Source organism: Cherax quadricarinatus, chromosome 14 (assembly GCF_038502225.1).
Source record: "Cherax quadricarinatus isolate ZL_2023a chromosome 14, ASM3850222v1, whole genome shotgun sequence".
In the NCBI taxonomy this organism is placed as follows: Eukaryota; Metazoa; Arthropoda; class Malacostraca; order Decapoda; family Parastacidae; genus Cherax; species Cherax quadricarinatus.
The window spans coordinates 14,807,108-14,830,219 of NC_091305.1; the positions used below are offsets into that span (position 1 = coordinate 14,807,108).

Consider the following 23,112-nt stretch of genomic DNA (forward strand, 5'->3'; position numbering starts at 1 on the left):
GATCTTACTTCTGTATACCTGAAAGAATCCTTTTGGGTTAGTCTTCGATTCTCTTGCAACTTTAACCTCATAATCTCTTTTTGCTTTTCTAATTCCCTTTTTTATTTCTCTCTTTAACTGAATATATCGATTTCTCAATTGCCCCTCTCCTCTTTTGATTTGCCTATATATGCCTCTCTTTTGACCAATCAGATATTTTAATCTATTGTTCATCCATTTAGGATCATTTTTGTTTGATCTGATTTCCCTATTTGGAACATAATTTGACTGAGCAGCTAGAACTATGCCCTGGAAAGCATCATATCGGCAACCATCTCCACCTACCTGACCCTTAGTCAGGTCATTCCAGTTCAGCCCACCTAAGTAATTTTTCAGTCCTATGAAATCAGCCAAGCGAAAGTCAGGGACTGAGACTTGATTACCATTATTAGGGGAATTCCATGATATATTAAAACTGAGTGATTTGTGATCACTTTCCCCAAGCTCATCATTAACCTCAAGATTATTAATTAGTGTTTCCCTACTGGCTTCTATCAACTTTTCTGTACTCGACTGAAGAAGCCTACTGTGTAGGCGAAACGTTTCGAAATAAAGATACCTAACTGTTGCATATGTGTCTTACCTAACAACCTGTCGGTATTTTATACCATTTTAATGTTCAATCTGTCAGACACTGCAACACAAGGGTATCTTGGTACAGACCTGCAATCAACTTCGACAACCTCCACTAGTGAGAACGGCTGGATTTGAGAGGGACCTGACCTCCCAACATCTGAGTTCTTACCTCTTCTAGTGACCTACGTCTCACCTCTTGGCGCTATATAAACCTCCATCCTGTCACTTCATCTCCATATTGTTTCATAATATGGAACAATGCTCTTCTCCAGACTGAGGGACTGACCACCTTAAAACTTTAAGGGTGATGGACTGATTACATCGTCTTCAAGTATCTTCTGCTTCTATCAACTTTTCTGTACTCGACTGAAGAAGCCTACTGTGTAGGCGAAACGTTTCGAAATAAAGATACCTAACTGTTGCATATGTGTCTTACCTAACAACCTGTCGGTATTTTATACCATTTTAATGTTCAATTCTACTTACTTGAAATAGAGGGAGAGCTTCACTTCCTTACACGATACCTCAGAAACTGGCGGGTTACGATGTTACTTGTCCGCCAAAATCTCCCAGCAAGACGTCTTCGATTCAAGCTTCAACAGTAAAATTAGCCAATAATACTGAATAAAACGTAAACCCAGTCTGCTGGGGCTTGAAAGGATATTAGCAGTTATCCTCGGTGTTCGAGGCAGCTTCGTTGGCAAAAAGTTCCTCTTCCTTAGTAAGAATTGCCGGTGACCTGGGTACTCTAGGTCACACATCCAATCTTCTAGACAAGTGAATTCTGACTAACCAGCGTCTCTCTTGATCTCTCCTGAAACACTAGCTACTATCTATACTACTGAATTTGACCTATTTCTAACTATTCTAGGTCCTATAACAATGTTATTTTCTCATAAGATTATTGTATACTCTGTGTAGCGACTTAAATACACTGTATGTCTAAAATGTCAAATATTATATACGAGTGTTTATGTAAGCGGTTATATTAAGGGCTGCTTATGCTTACACCATAAACGTTTCCGTGGATTATTTTTTTTTGACTCCAAAATAATTTCCACAACATCTGACCAATGTGGAAGTAGGTCAAGCCCAAGGGTTAGGCAAGTGAAGAATTCCTTGTACTAAGATCCCAAGATGTTGCTGTGTCAGACAGGAGTGCAGATGAATGGTTCAGAGAACCGACAAGTTGATAAATTAGACACATGTGCAGCACTTGGGTATCTTTAATGAGGAAACGTTTCGCCACACAATGGCTTCATCAGTCCATACTGTTCTTTGTATGGACTGATGAAGCCACTGTGTGGCGAAACGTTTCCTCATTAAAGATACCCAAGTGTTACACGTGTCTATTATTATTATTATTATAATCAAAGGGGAAGCGCTAAACCCGGAGGATTATACAGCGCCTGGGGGGGGGATGTGGAAGGCATTCAGGCTTAATTCGGGGAACCGGAGCACAGATCCAATTCCCTAAATCAACAGCCCCTCACCAACATCAAGGAACCTTCCTTGAGGGGTACACGTGTCTAATTTATCAACTTGTCGGTTCTCTGAACCATTCATTTATTTCAATCTTCCTGGAGTGCTCTAATGTCATCGGCCGAATGAATTCATCGGCCTATTTTTTTGTCATTGGCAAACTTATTTATATCGCTATTTATTCCCTCATCTATATCGTTTATGTAGATTGTAACCAACAAAGGGCCCAACACTGACCCCTGTGGAACACCGCTCGTAACGCTTCCCCACTCTGATTTCTCCCCATATATGCAGACTCTCTGCTGCCTATCTGTCAACCATGCCTCTATCCAGGAAAAAAATTCTATTCCGTGAACCTTAATTTTCCACAATAGTCTCTGATGTGGGACTCATTACCAAGATCTACCTCCTCAAATACCTTATTGAAAAAAAAAATAAATTCGTAAGGCAGGAATGCCCTTTTATAAAACCGTGTTTAGATTCATTGATCAATTTATGCTTTTCAAGATGGCTACGAATTGCCTCGGCAATTATTGATACAAACAGCTCAAAACATGAACAATTAAGAACATAAGAAAGAAGGAACACTGCAACAGGCCTACTGACCCATGCGGAGCAGGTCCATGTCCCCCCCCCCCCGGGATTAGCCCACTGACCCACCCAGTCTGGTCACCACTCAAGGAAGGAGCACGGCACCAGACCCAGCAGCATAAGTGCTTTTGTAAGTGTATTTTTGGGAATTTGAAACGGATTAATCTAATTTACATTATTCCTTATGGGAACAAATTCGTTCGGTATTAGCACTCGAACAGCCTTCTGGAATGAATTAAGTTCGTATCCCGAGGTACCACTGTAGTTCGAAGCTAAGGACCTGTCACGGATTTATTTATTTATTTATTTATTTATTTATTTATTATAAATTTGAGCACACATACAGAGGTACAAAAAAATACAGATAAGAGCAGCATGCCAAAGCCACTTATACTATGCATAGCATTACGGGCTGGCTTAGAATTAACTTAAGATTAACTAAGCAATGATGAAGTCAGTGATAAAACATTAATGTAAACAGATTACTATAAAGCACAAGTGAGTATTACAAGGACAGGTCATATGGTTGCATTTAGTCATATGAAGGATTCTGTTAGGTAGTGTATTTAAAAAATAATAAAGTTAGATTCGGTTTTAGGTTTAACATTTATGTGATATAATTGTGAGAAACATTTAAGATATACAATTTATAAGGTTCAGTTATTCAGTATTTATTTGGTTTTGGGTGAGTAAGTGATCTTTGAGTAGAGACTTGAATTTATAAACAGGTAGTGTTTCTTTTATATTTACAGGTAATGAATTCCAGATTTTAGGGCCTTTTATGTGCATTGAGTTTTTGCATAGTGTGAGATGAACACGAGGAACATCAAAGAGTGATCTGTGCCTTGTGTTATGGTCATGTGTTCTGTTGAGGTTGGCAAGGAGATGTTTGAGGGGAGGGTTAATATCAGAGTTAAGTGTTCTATGTATGTAATAGGTGCAGTAATAAGTATGGATGTTTTGTATGGTGAGTAGGTTTAGTGTATTGAATATTGGTGGAGTGTGCTGCCTGTAGTGAGAATTTGTTATCATTCTAACTGCAGCCTTTTGTTGGGTAATTAGTGGTCTGAGATGGTTAATTGTTGTTGAGCCCCATGCACAAATTCCGTAGGTGAGATAGGGGTAAATAAGAGAGTGATATAGGGCCAGGAGGGCTGACTGTGGAACATAGTACCGTATCTTCGATAGTATGCCTACGGTCTTGGAAATTTTCTTAGAAATTTGTTGTATATGTGTATGAAATTTGAGTCTATTATCAAGGTGGATTCCTAAGAATTTTCCCTCTGTTAGCTTTGTGATAGGTGATCCGTTTATCATTATGTTAAGAGGGACATCTGTAGCTCTGTTACCAAACTGAATGAAGTAGGTTTTGTCAATGTTTAGTGTAAGTTTGTTAGTCCTCATCCAGGTAGATATTTTCTGTAATTCGGTATTTACAGTATTGGCTAGTGTGACTGGGCTCGGGTGAGAGAAGACCTATGTAGTGTCATCTGCAAATAGTGTGGGTTTGAGTAATTGCGAAGCATTTGGAAGGTCATTTATGTATAGGAGAAAGAGAAGAGGGCCAAGGACACTTCCCTGTGGGACACCAACTGTAATTGGTTGCGCAGAAGAGTTTGCCCCATTTGCGTACACATATTGGCTTCTGTTGCTGAGGTATGACTTGAGGTAGTTGAGGGAGTGCCCTCTTATACCATAGTGTGACAATTTTACGTGGAGCAAGTCATGGTCAACTGTATCAAAAGCTTTACGTAAGTCAATGAAGATCCCCAGTGGGACTTCTTTTTTCTCTATTGCAGTGTATATATGTTCTAGCATGTGTATAATAGCATCATTAGTATTTTTATTAGGCCTGAATCCAAATTGGCAGGGGTTGAGTATGTTTTGGGAGATAAGGTAGGAGTAGATTCGTTTATGAATTAATTTTTCAAAGATTTTTGAGAGAGGGTGTAAGTTGGATATTGGCCTATAGTTATTCAACTCTGTTTCGTCTCCTCCTTTGTGTATCGGGGTGACCCTTGCTATTTTGAGTACTGTAGGGAAGGTGGAGGATTCGATGGATTTGTTAAAGTGTTGCAATGATTGGAGATAGCACTTGTGACACTTTTTTGTATATAAAGGGTGGTAAGGTACTTAAGGACATGTGTAGAATTTTTAACACTTAAGAAGAACATAAGAACGACGGAACACTGCAGAAGGCCTACTGGCCCATGCGAGGCAGGTCCAAGTCTCCTACCGGCTTAAGCCAATGCACCCAACCTAGTCAGGTCAGGTCACATTGACTTAAGGGAGGAACACGGCAACCGACCTAGCACAAGCTATCAGTCTAACTCACACCCACCCACATCTACTCATGTTTTACACAGTAAGACACAAGCGATATTCCATCCTTCCTGAAAATCCAATAATTACTTCCTCTCAGTTTTTACACAGTAAGACACAAGCGATATTCCAGAAATAATAAATTATGTAGAACAGGACGATAAAAAAACTATGCACGATTAGGGTCACAAGTGACATGGTCCCTAGACAGATAAATTAAAACCTAACAAATCCCCAGGCCCTGATGAACTGTATGCAAGGTTCTAAAGGAATGTAAAGAGGAGCTTAGCAAACCCTTGGTTGATCTTTTCAATATATCACTACAAATTGGCATAGTGCCAGATAAGTGGAAAATGGCATATGTGATACCTATTTTCAAAGCTGGTATTGTCAGTGAGCTGACCCGAGTAACTTTTGAGTGGGCCTATCTTACTTCTGTATACCTAATCTTACTTCTGTATACCTGAAAGAATCCTTTTGGGTTAGTCTTCGATTCTCTTGCAATTATAACCTCATAATCTCTTTTTGCTTTTCTTATTCCCTTTTTTATTTCTCTTTAACTGAATATATTGATTTCTTAACTGCCCCTCTCCTCTTTTGATTCGCCTATATATGCCTCTCTTTTGACTAATGAAATGTTTTCATCTATTGTTTATCCACTTAGGATCATGTTTGTTTGATCTGATTTCCCAATCTGGAACATAAGTTGTCTGAGCAGCTAGAACTATGCTCTGGAAAACGTCATATCGGCAACTATCACCACCTACCTACCTGACCCATAGTCAGGTCATTCCAGTTCAGCCCACCCAGGTAATTTCTCAGTCCAGTGAAATCAGCCAAGCAGAAGTCAGGAACAGAGATTTGATTCCTATTATTAGGCTGTTTATATAGTAGTATGTCATTGATGTCAGCTAGGCCTGTATCCCTTGTACATGTACTTGTAGAAATAGGTATTATTACATTACATTATACTATATTATAAAAGGGAACACCAATCCGGTGTCATACCTTTTTTTTTTTTTACACAGGGTTTGACAAGGTTAAAGATCCCTAGCTTTATTGACAAGCTATTTACAGGTTAAGGATTCCTAACTTTATTGGCAAGCTAAGAGCTGTTACCTACATCAGCTCATTTGAAAGCATTTTTATTGTTATGAGACATACAAGTAGGGAACAGGATGAAGTTGGAGCCATCTGTGGGCCAGCATTTTCATTTGATCAACTGACTTTATCTCGTTGACATCATTATGCTGTACAAATGTGTTCCATACCCGAGTCATCCTGGGTATATATGATCTCAGATGGAGTGATGTTCTGGAGAAGGGTACAGCCAGAGTGAAGTTGCTGCTTTCTGCCCGTCTTGTGGCATAAAAGCTTGTTTCACGCTGTCCTCGAAGTGGATCCAAGTGTGGTACTTTGACAATATTGGCCTTGTACATAACAGTAAGGCCACCCACAACCCTCCTATGTTGAAGGCTCTGCTGAAATGACAGATCTATCCAGGATGGGTCCAGGCGAGAGATGAGGCATCTTGCTCTGTTCTCTACTCTGTCAAGCAGTCGCAGATGAGAGGGGGGGGGGGCAGGCAAACCAAGAAAGTGGAGCATACTCAAGGTGTGAGCGTACTTGTGCCTCGTACAGAATCTTGCAACCCCTACTGTCAAGCAGATGCGAGATACGGCGAAGTGCTGTAAGCTTCCTGGCTGCCTTGTTTGCAAGATTTACAACATGGTTCTTCATGGTTAGTTTGGAGTCAAATTTCACCCCAAGGATATCAACTTCTTCTCCAGGTGCCAACATCCTCCCATTCATCCTTACTACTGCACCAGCATTACCATCATGGTGCCTAGAGACGATCATCATTTGCGTTTTCTCAGGTGCAAATGTTACTTGCCATCTATTTCCCCAAGCTGATATAGCTCTCAGCTGGTGATTGATATAGCTTAGAGCAGCTGGTATTTCTTCTCTTGGATAAGTGAATGTCAGTGTACAGTCGTCTGCATATGCATGTGATTCTGGGATGAGATGAAGAAGGTCGTTGAAGTAGACATTCCGTAACAATGGTCCCAGTACGCTTCCTTGTGGAACACTTGCCCCAATAGGATGTCTTGCTGATTCCATTCCATTGAGTACTTCACTTAGAGATCTACCATGAAGGTAATCACTGAGGAGACATAACGTAGAGCCTGCAATTCCCAGTGCTTGAAGTTTTGCTAAGAGGCCCTGGTGCCACACCCGGTCGAAAGCGCCAGCAATGTCCAGTGCTACCACACAGCTGACTTTGGATTCATCCAGTGACTGTTTCCACTTAGTGGATAGGTTTAACAACAGATCAGCAGCAGAGTAACCTTTCCCGAAGCCATATTGACGATCACAAAGTAGTGAGTGGTAGTCAAAAAAATCTGTCATTTGTCTTGAGATTATTGTCTCAAGGATCTTACCAGTGACTGGCAGGAGTGACAATGGTCTGTAGTTGCTGATTTCTGCTCTGCTCTTCTTTTTGTGAACAGGGACTACATTTGCCTTTTATTAGTGAAGTTGAGCGACCTTCACTGGCTATTCACCAACAGGTAATGCTTGAGCTGGGATATACGCCTCTACCGACATAAGCCATAAGGGCGAAGTTTGACGGCCGAGGGCAAGTGATATCTTGTTGACAGCAACGAGGATGTCACAGGAGGGGGGGGGAGATGTCATCAGAGAACCTATGAGAAGGGTAAGGTACCCTAGGCTGGGATATGGACCTTCACTTGCAAAGGTCTTATTTGTTGTTAGGTAAGACACACATGCAACAGTTAGAATGAACATTAAAATGGTATAAAATACCGACAGATTGTTAGGTAAGACACATATGCAACAGTTAGGTATCTTTATTTTGAAACGTTTCGCCTACACAGTAGGCTTCTTCAGTCGAGTACAGAAAAGTTGATAGAAGCAGAAGATACTTGAAGACGATGTAATCAGTCCATCACCCTTAAAGTTTTGAGGTGGTCAGTCCCTCAGTCTGGAGAAGAGCATTGTTCCGTTGTCTGAAACAATATGAAGTTGAAGTGACAGAATCGGGCCTTATATAGTCCCAGGAGGTGAGACGTAGGTTGATTTGGGAGGGCAGGTCCTTCTCAAACCCAGCCGTTCTCACTAGTAGAGGTTGTCGAAGTAGATGGTCTGTACCAAGATACCCTTGTGTTGCAGTGTCTGACAGAATGAACATTAAAATGGTATAAAATACCGACAGATTGTTAGGTAAGACACATATGCAACAGTTAGGTATCTTTATTTTGAAACGTTTCGCCTACACAGTAGGCTTCTTCAGTCGAGTACAGAAAAGTTGATAGAAGCAGAAGATACTTGAAGACGATGTAATCAGTCCATCACCCTTAAAGTTTTGAGGTGGTCAGTCCCTCAGTCTGGAGAAGAGCATTGTTCCGTTGTCTGAAACAATATGAAGTTGAAGTGACAGAATCGGGCCTTATATAGTCCCAGGAGGTGAGACGTAGGTTGATTTGGGAGGGCAGGTCCTTCTCAAACCCAGCCGTTCTCACTAGTAGAGGTTGTCGAAGTAGATGGTCTGTACCAAGATACCCTTGTGTTGCAGTGTCTGACAGAATGAACATTAAAATGGTATAAAATACCGACAGATTGTTAGGTAAGACACATATGCAACAGTTAGGTATCTTTATTTTGAAACGTTTCGCCTACACAGTAGGCTTCTTCAGTCGAGTACAGAAAAGTTGATAGAAGCAGAAGATACTTGAAGACGATGTAATCAGTCCATCACCCTTAAAGTTTTGAGGTGGTCAGTCCCTCAGTCTGGAGAAGAGCATTGTTCCGTTGTCTGAAACAATATGAAGTTGAAGTGACAGAATCGGGCCTTATATAGTCCCAGGAGGTGAGACGTAGGTTGATTTGGGAGGGCAGGTCCTTCTCAAACCCAGCCGTTCTCACTAGTAGAGGTTGTCGAAGTAGATGGTCTGTACCAAGATACCCTTGTATCTTGGTACAGACCATCTACTTCGACAACCTCTACTAGTGAGAACGGCTGGGTTTGAGAAGGACCTGCCCTCCCAAATCAACCTACGTCTCACCTCCTGGGACTATATAAGGCCCGATTCTGTCACTTCAACTTCATATTGTTTCAGACAACGGAACAATGCTCTTCTCCAGACTGAGGGACTGACCACCTCAAAACTTTAAGGGTGATGGACTGATTACATCGTCTTCAAGTATCTTCTGCTTCTATCAACTTTTCTGTACTCGACTGAAGAAGCCTACTGTGTAGGCGAAACGTTTCAAAATAAAGATACCTAACTGTTGCATATGTGTCTTACCTAACAATCTGTCGGTATTTTATACCATTTTAATGTTCATTCTGTCAGACACTGCAACACAAGGGTATCTTGGTACAGACCATCTACTTCGACAACCTCTACTAGTGAGAACGGCTGGGTTTGAGAAGGACCTGCCCTCCCAAATCAACCTACGTCTCACCTCCTGGGACTATATAAGGCCCGATTCTGTCACTTCAACTTCATATTGTTTCAGACAACGGAACAATGCTCTTCTCCAGACTGAGGGACTGACCACCTCAAAACTTTAAGGGTGATGGACTGATTACATCGTCTTCAAGTATCTTCTGCTTCTATCAACTTTTCTGTACTCGACTGAAGAAGCCTACTGTGTAGGCGAAACGTTTCAAAATAAAGATACCTAACTGTTGCATATGTGTCTTACCTAACAATCTGTCGGTATTTTATACCATTTTAATGTTCATTCTGTCAGACACTGCAACACAAGGGTATCTTGGTACAGACCATCTACTTCGACAACCTCTACTAGTGAGAACGGCTGGGTTTGAGAAGGACCTGCCCTCCCAAATCAACCTACGTCTCACCTCCTGGGACTATATAAGGCCCGATTCTGTCACTTCAACTTCATATTGTTTCAGACAACGGAACAATGCTCTTCTCCAGACTGAGGGACTGACCACCTCAAAACTTTAAGGGTGATGGACTGATTACATCGTCTTCAAGTATCTTCTGCTTCTATCAACTTTTCTGTACTCGACTGAAGAAGCCTACTGTGTAGGCGAAACGTTTCAAAATAAAGATACCTAACTGTTGCATATGTGTCTTACCTAACAATCTGTCGGTATTTTATACCATTTTAATGTTCATTCTGTCAGACACTGCAACACAAGGGTATCTTGGTACAGACCATCTACTTCGACAACCTCTACTAGTGAGAACGGCTGGGTTTGAGAAGGACCTGCCCTCCCAAATCAACCTACGTCTCACCTCCTGGGACTATATAAGGCCCGATTCTGTCACTTCAACTTCATATTGTTTCAGACAACGGAACAATGCTCTTCTCCAGACTGAGGGACTGACCACCTCAAAACTTTAAGGGTGATGGACTGATTACATCGTCTTCAAGTATCTTCTGCTTCTATCAACTTTTCTGTACTCGACTGAAGAAGCCTACTGTGTAGGCGAAACGTTTCAAAATAAAGATACCTAACTGTTGCATATGTGTCTTACCTAACAATCTGTCGGTATTTTATACCATTTTAATGTTCATTCTGTCAGACACTGCAACACAAGGGTATCTTGGTACAGACCATCTACTTCGACAACCTCTACTAGTGAGAACGGCTGGGTTTGAGAAGGACCTGCCCTCCCAAATCAACCTACGTCTCACCTCCTGGGACTATATAAGGCCCGATTCTGTCACTTCAACTTCATATTGTTTCAGACAACGGAACAATGCTCTTCTCCAGACTGAGGGACTGACCACCTCAAAACTTTAAGGGTGATGGACTGATTACATCGTCTTCAAGTATCTTCTGCTTCTATCAACTTTTCTGTACTCGACTGAAGAAGCCTACTGTGTAGGCGAAACGTTTCAAAATAAAGATACCTATATAAGGCCCGATTCTGTCACTTCAACATATTGTTTCAGACAACGGAACAATGCTCTTCTCCAGACTGCATTGTGTCTTACCTACTGTGTAGGCGAAACGTTTCAAAATAAAGATACCTAACTGTTGCATATGTGTCTTACCTAACACACATGCAACAGTTAGCTATCTTTATTTCGAAACGTTTCGCCTACACAGTAGGCTTCTTCAGTCGAGTACAGAAAAGTTGATAGAAGCGGTATTTTATACCATTTTAATGTTCACAAAGGCCTTATTTATCATTCGGGAGTATTAAAAATTCAAGAAAACCAAGCATTGTGGCTTATTTCAGTTGAGATCTTTAGGTCCTCTTCCCTGGGATATGACCCACGGTATCTATTTCTAGGTGAACAGCGGCAGGTATAAGACTACCTTAGACGCCTCGCCTTGCCAAAGAATAGATCCTTTGTCCTTTTAAGAACATAAGAAAGAAGGAGCACTGCAGCAGGCCTATTGGCCCATGCTAGGCCACCCACTGGCCCAAGCTAGTTAGGTCCAAGTCACATCCGCTTAAAAAAGAAGGAGTACTGCATCGGAGTTATTGGCCCAAGTAAGTCAGGGTAGGGGTGGTTTTGATAAGGACCTGCCTTGTATGGGCCAGCAGGCCTTCTGCAGTGTTCCTCCATTCTTATGTTCATGCATCTGTCTAACCTATCTTTAAAACTACACAACGTTTTAGCTTAGTTTAGTTTAACATCTTTATTATGTACCCCATACCCATCCTGAGGTGGTAGTCAAAAAATTACAGAAGCACATAATGGGTCCAGGGACTGGGCCGCAAACTTTTGATAGCTAAACAAGCTGGAAATAAATGGTATAAAATACCGACACAATGGAAATATAAACACAAATGCAGTATAATGTGATCCTTTATTGACAACGTTTCACCCACGCAGTGGGCTTTTTCAAGTCACACACGTGTGTGACTTGAAAAAGCCCACTGCGTGGGTGAAACGTTGTCAATAAAGGATCACATTATACTGCATTTGTGTTTATATTTCCAGCTAAACAAGCTACAGTGGTAATGAACTATATACATGGTTATATCCGGTCACAATCGCAATGATTTATCCATGCAGACATTAATTCTCTCTCTCTCTCTCTCTCTCTCTCTTTCTTTTTCTTTCTTTCTTTCTTTCTTTCTTTCTCTTTCTCTCTCTCTCTCTCTCTCACACACACACACACACACACACACACACACACACACACACACACACACACACACACACACACACACACACACACACACACACACACACACACACACACACACACACACACACACACACAGTGGTAATACTTTATTTACAGTGATCAAAGTTGGGTATTTTCCAGAATGGCTTGTAATATACCACTGTGGATAAAATACTTTGACTTTTCTTGAACATTTCTGAGTGTCTTGTCTCTGAATTCATTAATTTTATCGCATTCCAACACAAAATGACGCAAAGTGTGACAAATGTCCATCAGGCAGTTTACATTTCGTTTGGTCTACATCTGGTGGTAGTGATTTAACCTGCCAAAGATACTTGTATCCCAGCTGGAGCCGGGCGGTAGTGACACCCAAGAGTCTGCTTATTTTCTTTGATGCACCAAAGATATGTGGCTCCTCCTGCATGACAGAATGATGATAGACTGGCAGATGTCCATCTCCCTCAATCTTTTCGTATTATTATTCTCAAACTGCTAACTGACAGCCCAAGATTGTAATCTACTCCCTCTTTGAAGGCATATAACTTAGCTAATTCATCACTTCTATCCTGCACCTGAAGACCAGTGTGAGATGGAATTAACAGGTGTGCTCTGTTTTAGCTTCAATGACGTTACTCGGGAGTTTGTTCCGCTCATCTATAACTCTATTAGCAAACCAGTGTTTTCCTACATCCTTTCTAAATCTTTTTTTTTTTTAATTTTAACCAATTGCTGCGAGTTCTGTCATGGTTAGATATTTTTAGCACGTTATTTACGCCCCCTTTATTTATTTTTGTTTTCCATTTATACAATCATATCCCCCCTAATTCTACGCCTTTCTGGGGAGTGAAGATTCAGTGCCCTCAGTCTATCCCTGTAGGAAAGATTTCTGATACATGGGATCAACTTTGTCATCCTTCTTTGTACGTTTTCCAGCGCATTTATATTCATTCTTTAATACGCTGACCAGAACTGCGCAGTATAATCTAAATAAGGCAGGCGGTGCAACATTCCCCCAGTGAATAGCAGGGGAGCTACGAGTACGCTAAGAGACAACGCAATACGTGTCAGGGCCCAAGACTGTTTAACTGCCTCCCCGCACACATACGGGGGGATTGCCAATAGACCCCTGGCTCTCTTCAAGAAGGCGCTGGACAGACACCTAAAGTCAGTACCTCACCAGCCGGGCTGTGGTTCGTACGTCGGTTTATGTGCGGCCAATAGTAAAAGCCTGATTGATCGGCCCTGGTCCACCACGAGGTCTGGTCACAGACCGGGCCGCGGGGGTGTTGACCCCCGAAACCGTCTCCAAGTATATAGAACTGAATAACCTGAGGATTCTGTTATTTATATTTCTTGATATGAACCGAGGTATTCTATTCGCTTTACTGCGAACGCTCTACACGAAGCTCAAATTCACTCGAAACTCGGGCATTGCTATTTGGCACTCTATCTCGCACTTAAGAAAAAAAAAACTTTCATTGTCCTGATGTCACAGTTAGATGTGGTTTGTAAGTCTTTTTTTTCACATTTTGAAATAGATTAAATAACCTATGCGGTGTTTTATTACATACTATTCGATACTTGATGCAACTCATTGCTTTTAAACTGTCTACATGATGTAACCACCATACTAAAGCAGATTATTTCTATTTTGGTTTAATATATGTTGTGAATTTTTATTTTATCATTTGTCCATAATTATACTTAACATATATATGGAAAGTTACTGCAGTGGATATTCTCTTGCCACAGTAATTACGTGAATTTTAGTTATAATCTCTTCGTTGTAGGTTACCCAAGGAATATACACTGAGAATTGTTATCTCTCAGTATATATACACAGAATTTACGTTATTCTCTTTGTTAGGGATAGGAGGATATAGGTATTAAATTCGTAACTAAACTACAAACAAATTGGAGATGAAACCAGACGTTTCGGTCGTTTCAGGCCATTATTAATTTGGCCTGTTTACGACAAATAGAAACGTCGTTTTATGTCCAAGTCTTGAATTTGTGAATCGTTCCGGAAACTGTATTGCGACTCTTATTTTCTATAGGCATTAGCTCCAAAAACCTTCCTAGTTATCAAACGTTTTTCCCAGGAGATACTGATCCCTGAAAACATGTAAGAATATTTCAGGCTCCCTAGCACACGCACACAAGACACGATCCTGGCACCTTTACTCTTCCTCACCGTTACTTTATAATAGACATAAACACTTGGCACAGATTGTATCAGCCTTTTTTTTATTAAACAAATCAATCTTACAAGCAAGGTTTCAGGTATGCATGCCCAAAGACTCGAATACCAGCGAGTTCATCTAACAAATCCATGTGGTGTCCGGAGCTCTATAAAAGTGTTAAGCTCCCCACATAATTAGTCTCAACACTGGCCAAATTGATTCTGGGAGTGACCGCCTAGCTTTGGCTAGGCGCTCATACTTATATCTGGGGATCTGGCTGTGTGGCTATAGTATTGCGTATTCTGATGCAGTGTGCAGGTTCGAATCCTGCTGTGGACTGAGAGATAATGTATTTATATATGAACAAGCAGAAAGATGGACAGGGAGCTCTAACCGTGGTCCCGATAATAATAGGTTCAGCGCTTTACCATTGAGCTAAGGGGCTTCTAATATGAGTTTCACAGAGGGTACTGTTGTGTCCTGTCTGTCAGTGGCTACCATCTGTAACCATACTGTCTTTTCCCACAACCCCTGTAGTTTTACAGTAAATTTATCCTTACCTCCCTCAAAGCCACAGTCCATGAACTCAATTTAAGTCGTAATGAACGACTGTCAATGAATAAACAGAAATACGGACGGAGGCCCGAACCGTCCGTGGTCCCTTTATGTATGCATGTATGTACGCATGTATGTATGTATGTATGTATGTATGTATGTATGTATGTATGTATGTATGTATGTATGTATGTATGTATGTATATTGATAAATTGTCTGACAGGTTTGTAGATGAATGGTTCAGAGAACCGACATGTTGATTTATCAACATGTCGGTTCTCTGAACCATTCATCTACAAATGTATGTATGTATGTATGTATGTATGTATGTATGTATGTATGTATGTATGTATGTATGTATGTATGTATGTATGTATATATGTATATATATATATATATATATATATATATATATATATATATATATATATATATATATATATATATATATATATATATATATATATATATATATATATATATATATATATATATATATATATATATTGCACAGAAAATCTGGTGTACTTACAGAACTGTATGAGCGGGACTCGCTTTTGTGCTGGGGCATCAGGAAGGTCTTGTGAGAGCCAGTAGCAAGCGCCATTCATTAGGTAAGTCTTCAAGTAATACTGGTTCCTCCATCTTGGGGCGCACACCTGCACTCACACACGAAGATGGTTATTCTACATTTTGGTAAATAAAAAAGCAAGTTCAACCACAGTGTGCGGTTACCCTATTTATAATGGTTACACTGTGGAAGCATAAGAAGTTATGTTATACTGTCGTATTTTAACGCACAGGTTGGGTTGTAATAGTCTGTCAATCTTACTTAGCAGGGAGACTTCAGTGGAACGAGGAGGATAGTGTCAAGTATTCCACAGTGGGTTCAAAATCTATAAGAACTTAAAAGTTTTCGTTTCAGCAATGCAATTATCTTCCATCCTCTTCACTGGGGAGGGTAGATTTAATATTGTATCTTTTCGTGACAAAATCGGTAATGTTCTCTAGTTCAATAACAAAAAAGGCACAATACCGTGACTGGAACGATACACAAATAACCCGCACATAAAAGAGAAGCTTACGACGACGTTTCGGTCCGACTTGGACCATTTACAAAGTCACACTAACCAGAACTGAACTGAGGACTCACAGGTAAGGGCCCACTAGGGGCGAGGGGCAAGTGGGGACAGGATGAAGAAGATAGTCGGGGAGAGGAAAAAATCTTAAGGAGGAAAAGTGTAAGGAGGAAAAGTGTCAGGACTATACCCAACTGCTAATCAATGAAAACATAATGTTCAGCATTATATCTCTCGTGAGCATATCAGCTTGCAATGACTGGACACGGCACAGGCACATGTTACTGTGAAAAGGCGACGCAAACACACGTCGCAAGCACTTCAGCTCAAAACGCACAAAGACACAGCTCTATGACAATGGCACTTTTGGAAATAAATGGTATAAAATACCGACACAATGGCAATATAAGCATTCTTCACCTACGAACGAACGAACGAAAGTTCAGGTAAGATCCCAAATGGGATGAGCGGGGAAGACGGGACAGACGAAGAATAGTGCTGGAGAGGAGTGTTCTTAGTCGTAGAAATAGAGCCAGGGCTTAACCCAGCAGCAAAGGCGATCGTGGGACAGATATTGAAAAGAGAAATTCCGGTTCTTCTGTTGGGACTCCGGTGGGGTGAGCTGGGAGTAAGGGACTTGCGACCTTTAGAGCTAGAGAGGAGTGCAGAACTGAGTCATGTCTTAACCCAAAAAAGCTAAGGCGAACGTGGGTCAGAGAATGGTACCTGTCTTAGAAGGTACCTGTCAGCGGATCCAAGGTTATTTGTAAGTAGGGTTAGGAGCAGGATCATGCAAGGAGTAGAAAAGGTTGTGTTGGTTTGTGGGTCTGCGAATGTCTTCGTCAAGGAGAGAGGTCCAGTAGTCATGTCGTGTCTCAAGTTTGTCTATCTGTCTGTCACTGAGCCTCTTCCAGTACAGATTCAGCGCAGGGACGTCTAACTGGGCATGGAGAGACTCGCTTGTGGCGAAGTCCTCCCATCTGACATCAAGCACCCAGCGCAGCGCCTTGTTCTGGACACGCTGCAGTTTAAGTAAGTTTGTTTTTGCTGCAAGAGAGAGGGCTAGAGGAGAGTAAGTTATCAGAGGACGTATTAGGGATTTGTAGAGGTGTAGTTTGGTGCGTTGAGAGGCATGTTTCAGCTTGTAGAGGCCCGCAAGGGCCTTACTAGCTATTGCATGCCTTGAGTGAATGTGTCCGTGTAAACGAAGAAGGTAGTCAAGATTAACGCCAAGGACAGTGACAGATTGTGTGATAGGGAAGTAAGTGCGGGTGTCAGCTGTTCTGAGTTCGACAGGTAATGGAGGATCACGTTTCCTGTAGTTAAAATACGTAATGCTGGATTTTGCTGCATTGGTTTTGATCCTCCATTTTTGTTCCCAGATGGCTATCCTGTCAACCTCATTTTGTGTTTTGTGTGTGAGTGTATCTATATTGGCATGAGTGATAAGTTGTGTAATGTCGTCTGCATAGGCTAGTGTGATGGAGTTGTGGTATATAGGTGTTGGAATGTCGTTAGTGTATAAAATGTAGAGGGTAGGGGAAAGGACAGATCCCTGGGGTACTCCAGCATTTAGTGTGAAGTAGTCAGAGTAACAGCCTTGGAATTTGATTCTCATGGTACGGCCGTCTAGGAAGTTGCAGAGGAGTTTACGAGTATTGAGAGGCAGGTTGAAGTTAGTGCAGAGTTTGTACTTGAGCCCCTCGTGCCACACAGTGTCAAAAGCTTTTTCAACGTCTTTTGCAACCAGGGCTGTCCTGTTTCTTTGTTTTGTGTTTATGTGGATGTAGTTGAGAATGATGTTAATGGCATCCTGTGTGGATCTGTGTGTTCTGAAGCCAAACTGGCCATCTGAAAGTAGAGAATTATGTTCCAGGTATCTGCGAAGGCGATGATTAATGAGTTTTTCAAAGAGTTTTCCTAAAGTTTCGAGGAGGCTGATAGGGCGATAGTTTCTAGGGTCAGAGTGGTCTTTATTGGGTTTAGGAAGGAGGATAGCAGTAGCAGCTTTGAAGAGGGAAGGGAAGTATCCAGAGGCAAGGGAGGCATTGAGGAGGTTTGTGTAGGCAGTAATGATAGAGTCAGGAAGGTGTTTCAGGATAATATGGTTTAGGCCAGAGGCACCAGGAGCCTTTGGAGGAAGGTGTCTGAGGAGAGTTTTAATGTCTGTGTTGGTGAAAGGAGTGTCGAGTTCTTGGGAGGAGGTAAGAGTGTCTAGATGTATGTGGCTGTCTGGTGTTGTTTCTTGTGTGTGTGCAGTGTTCCAGTGTTCTATGTTCTGAATGTGTTGAATAACGTTAGGGTGAGGTGGGTGAGGGTGGAAGATGTTCTCCCAGATGTGTTTGAAGATGTTGGTAGCAGCCTGTGGGTCTGAGATGTGTGTGTTGTTGTGGGTGATGTGTTTGAATTTGTTGGTGGGAGTAGTGCCTCTGATTTTTTTGATAAAGTTCCAGAAGGCTTTAGTGTTTTTAACACGCTGCCTGTCCGCTTGTTGTATTAGTCGTGACCAGTGATTGTTGTGGTCTTGGTCTAGGCTGTGTAAAATGTTGTTTCTAAGGTAAGTGAGATCTAATCGGACTTGATTAAATCTATGTGTGTTGTAGAGGAAGCGGTTGTGGTAGCAGATAATTAGTCTTCTTGTTCTGAGTGACGGTTTGAAGGAATAACGAGTGGTGTGAGTTTTCTTTGGTATTGCGATGTTGGCTGCTTGTGTAATGGTGTCCTGGATGAGATCAAGTTGAGTATCGATGTCAGAGATAGGTTTGTTGTTGTAGTCATAGGTGAGGTTAATATTGTCTATGTGTTGTTTGAAAGCATCCCAGTCAGCGTTCTTGTAGGAGAATGAAGGTGTGGTTGGAATGAGGATAGGGTTGGAGGAGATGTGTAAGATGACTGGGATGTGATCAGAGCCTGTAATAGGGCCAGGTGAGATGTAATGTTGAAATAGAGAGCTGGCTCGGTTTGCCAGAATGATGTCTGGTTGATGTCTCACAAACGAACGAACGAACGAAAGTTCAGGTAAGATCCCAAATGGGATGAGCGGGGAAGACGGGACAGACGAAGAATAGTGCTGGAGAGGAGTGTTCTTAGTCGTAGAAATAGAGCCAGGGCTTAACCCAGCAGCAAAGGCGATCGTGGGACAGATATTGAAAAGAGAAATTCCGGTTCTTCTGTTGGGACTCCGGTGGGGTGAGCTGGGAGTAAGGGACTTGCGACCTTTAGAGCTATAGAGGAGTGCAGAACTGAGTCATGTCTTAACCCAAAAAAGCTAAGGCGAACGTGGGTCAGAGAATGGTACCTGTCTTAGAAGGTACCTGTCAGCGGATCCAAGGTTATTTGTAAGTAGGGTTAGGAGCAGGATCATGCAAGGAGTAGAAAAGGTTGTGTTGGTTTGTGGGTCTGCGAATGTCTTCGTCAAGGAGAGAGGTCCAGTAGTCATGTCGTGTCTCAAGTTTGTCTATCTGTCTGTCACTGAGCCTCTTCCAGTACAGATTCAGCGCAGGGACGTCTAACTGGGCATGGAGAGACTCGCTTGTGGCGAAGTCCTCCCATCTGACATCAAGCACCCAGCGCAGCGCCTTGTTCTGGACACGCTGCAGTTTAAGTAAGTTTGTTTTTGCTGCAAGAGAGAGGGCTAGAGGAGAGTAAGTTATCAGAGGACGTATTAGGGATTTGTAGAGGTGTAGTTTGGTGCGTTGAGAGGCATGTTTCAGCTTGTAGAGGCCCGCAAGGGCCTTACTAGCTATTGCATGCCTTGAGTGAATGTGTCCGTGTAAACGAAGAAGGTAGTCAAGATTAACGCCAAGGACAGTGACAGATTGTGTGATAGGGAAGTAAGTGCGGGTGTCAGCTGTTCTGAGTTCGACAGGTAATGGAGGATCACGTTTCCTGTAGTTAAAATACGTAATGCTGGATTTTGCTGCATTGGTTTTGATCCTCCATTTTTGTTCCCAGATGGCTATCCTGTCAACCTCATTTTGTGTTTTGTGTGTGAGTGTATCTATATTGGCATGAGTGATAAGTTGTGTAATGTCGTCTGCATAGGCTAGTGTGATGGAGTTGTGGTATATAGGTGTTGGAATGTCGTTAGTGTATAAAATGTAGAGGGTAGGGGAAAGGACAGATCCCTGGGGTACTCCAGCATTTAGTGTGAAGTAGTCAGAGTAACAGCCTTGGAATTTGATTCTCATGGTACGGCCGTCTAGGAAGTTGCAGAGGAGTTTACGAGTATTGAGAGGCAGGTTGAAGTTAGTGCAGAGTTTGTACTTGAGCCCCTCGTGCCACACAGTGTCAAAAGCTTTTTCAACGTCTTTTGCAACCAGGGCTGTCCTGTTTCTTTGTTTTGTGTTTATGTGGATGTAGTTGAGAATGATGTTAATGGCATCCTGTGTGGATCTGTGTGTTCTGAAGCCAAACTGGCCATCTGAAAGTAGAGAATTATGTTCCAGGTATCTGCGAAGGCGATGATTAATGAGTTTTTCAAAGAGTTTTCCTAAAGTTTCGAGGAGGCTGATAGGGCGATAGTTTCTAGGGTCAGAGTGGTCTTTATTGGGTTTAGGAAGGAGGATAGCAGTAGCAGCTTTGAAGAGGGAAGGGAAGTATCCAGAGGCAAGGGAGGCATTGAGGAGGTTTGTGTAGGCAGTAATGATAGAGTCAGGAAGGTGTTTCAGGATAATATGGTTTAGGCCAGAGGCACCAGGAGCCTTTGGAGGAAGGTGTCTGAGGAGAGTTTTAATGTCTGTGTTGGTGAAAGGAGTGTCGAGTTCTTGGGAGGAGGTAAGAGTGTCTAGATGTATGTGGCTGTCTGGTGTTGTTTCTTGTGTGTGTGCAGTGTTCCAGTGTTCTATGTTCTGAATGTGTTGAATAACGTTAGGGTGAGGTGGGTGAGCGTGGAAGATGTTCTCCCAGATGTGTTTGAAGATGTTGGTAGCAGCCTGTGGGTCTGAGATGTGTGTGTTGTTGTGGGTGATGTGTTTGAATTTGTTGGTGGGAGTAGTGCCTCTGATTTTTTTGATAAAGTTCCAGAAGGCTTTAGTGTTTTTAACACGCTGCCTGTCCGCTTGTTGTATTAGTCGTGACCAGTGATTGTTGTGGTCTTGGTCTAGGCTGTGTAAAATGTTGTTTCTAAGGTAAGTGAGATCTAATCGGACTTGATTAAATCTATGTGTGTTGTAGAGGAAGCGGTTGTGGTAGCAGATAATTAGTCTTCTTGTTCTGAGTGACGGTTTGAAGGAATAACGAGTGGTGTGAGTTTTCTTTGGTATTGCGATGTTGGCTGCTTGTGTAATGGTGTCCTGGATGAGATCAAGTTGAGTATCGATGTCAGAGATAGGTTTGTTGTTGTAGTCATAGGTGAGGTTAATATTGTCTATGTGTTGTTTGAAAGCATCCCAGTCAGCGTTCTTGTAGGAGAATGAAGGTGTGGTTGGAATGAGGATAGGGTTGGAGGAGATGTGTAAGATGACTGGGATGTGATCAGAGCCTGTAATAGGGCCAGGTGAGATGTAATGTTGAAATAGAGAGCTGGCTCGGTTTGCCAGAATGATGTCTGGTTTGCCTTGGCCCGTGTGGTTGAAGAAGGTATTGAAGTCTGGGCCAAGATGAATTAGGTGTTTATGGTTTGTGAAGTTGAGTAATTGGTGACCAAGTTGGTTGTTACTGGTGTGATGAAAGGCAGTGTGTTTGGCATTCATGTCAGCTAGTAGGTAAGTTGGTGTGTTGGTGTAGTTGAAGACTAAGGAGAGGTCGTGTATGTTGAGAGTAGTGTTTGGGCGAGCATAGGTGGTGAAAAAGATAAAGGGGCCAAGGTGGGTGTGTATTCTGACCGCAAGACAGTGTTGGTGAATAAAAGGGATTGGGAGAAATTCATGTTTTATGTTGGAATTGACAAGGATGGCAACCCCATCGTGGGGATCATAGGGGGACTGTAGTGCAGTATAACCATAATGGCGGATACATTGAGGGGCTTTGAGGCAGGTACTGTTTAGCAAAACAATATCTGGCCTCTCTGCTTCAAGGAGCTCGGCCAGTAGGTGTCTAATTGTAAAGTAAGAACGTACGTTGAACTGAATCGCCTTAAACGTGATTTAATGGTTTCGTCTTAGCAAAGTTAATGTCGGGGGAGGAGTTTGGATTAAAGCCCGTGATAGTGGTGCCATCAGTGGATGTGTGTTTGTAGGTGCTACGGACCCGTTTCCTGGAGGGGGAGGAAGAGATGGATCTGTTTTTATGTTCTTTGGTCTGTCCGTTAGAAGTTGGGGTAGGTTTAGGTTTGAGTGGATTTTGTCTGGAGGAGGTGGAGTTGGACCTGGATGAGGTTTTGGTTGTGGTGGAGTGGGCGAAGGTGGATGCAGAGGAAGTGGAAGTTTTGGTAAGCTGTGAGGAAGCTGTGAGGAAGTGGAAGCTTTGGAAGGGGATGAAGTGGGTAAGGAAGTGGGGGGAGGGGTGGTCGTAGCAGTAGCAGTAGGGGTGTTGGTGGGAGGTGTAGAAGTAGTGAAGAGAGGTAGTGGAGGAGGAGAGCTGGTGGGAGTAGGAAGTGGGGGGGTGGGAGAGAGGAAGGAGGGAGAGGTTGTAGGAGGCTTGGAAGAGAAGCAGGAAGGAGGGATAATTAAAGAGGGAAGATTGTTAGCAGACAAGATTAGGTTAAGGACATGTGAGTAGTCTGATTGGTAAGCTTGTGAGATTACCATCGCAGAGTGGGCAGCAGTGGCAAGTTGACAGTTAGTTTTGTAGTCTAGTGTGGGTGTAGAAGGAGAAGTGCTTGTAGTCTGTGTGTTGGTGTTTGATGTGTGTAGAGTAGAAGAGGTAGACCAAGTGCGTGGGGAGGCCCAGGCATTGGGGGTAGGGGAGGGAGGTGTGGAAGGGGAGGGAGGTAAGGAAGGGGAGGGAGGAGCAGGGAAGGGGTTGGGTAGGGAGGGAGGTTGGTTTGCTCTGAGGGAGGAGAGAATGTGCTTTCTAGAAGGGCAGGAATTTGCAACTGCAGTGTGTGACCCGCCGCAGTTAGAACATTTAAGGGGGAGGTTGCAAGTATTCCAGAAGTGGCCAGTTGCTGAACATCTGGAGCAGACTTGTGTAGATGTGCATGTGTTTTTGTCGTGGCCGAATTTGTAGCATTTAAGACATTGTGTGATTGGG

General features: G+C 42.4%; 1 protein-coding gene across 4 annotated transcripts in view; it reads right to left on the minus strand.

Moving 5' to 3' along the window:
* Positions 1-23,112, minus strand: part of LOC128695607 (integrin alpha-PS3-like) — a 263,263-nt gene that overhangs the window by 155,927 nt on the left and 84,224 nt on the right. For all 4 annotated transcript variants that reach the window (XM_070084870.1, XM_053786331.2, XM_070084871.1 and 1 more), the window contains exon 5: positions 15,432-15,558. In XM_070084870.1, coding sequence (XP_069940971.1) covers positions 15,432-15,558 — 127 coding nt within the window. The remainder of the gene's footprint in view (positions 1-15,431; positions 15,559-23,112) is intronic.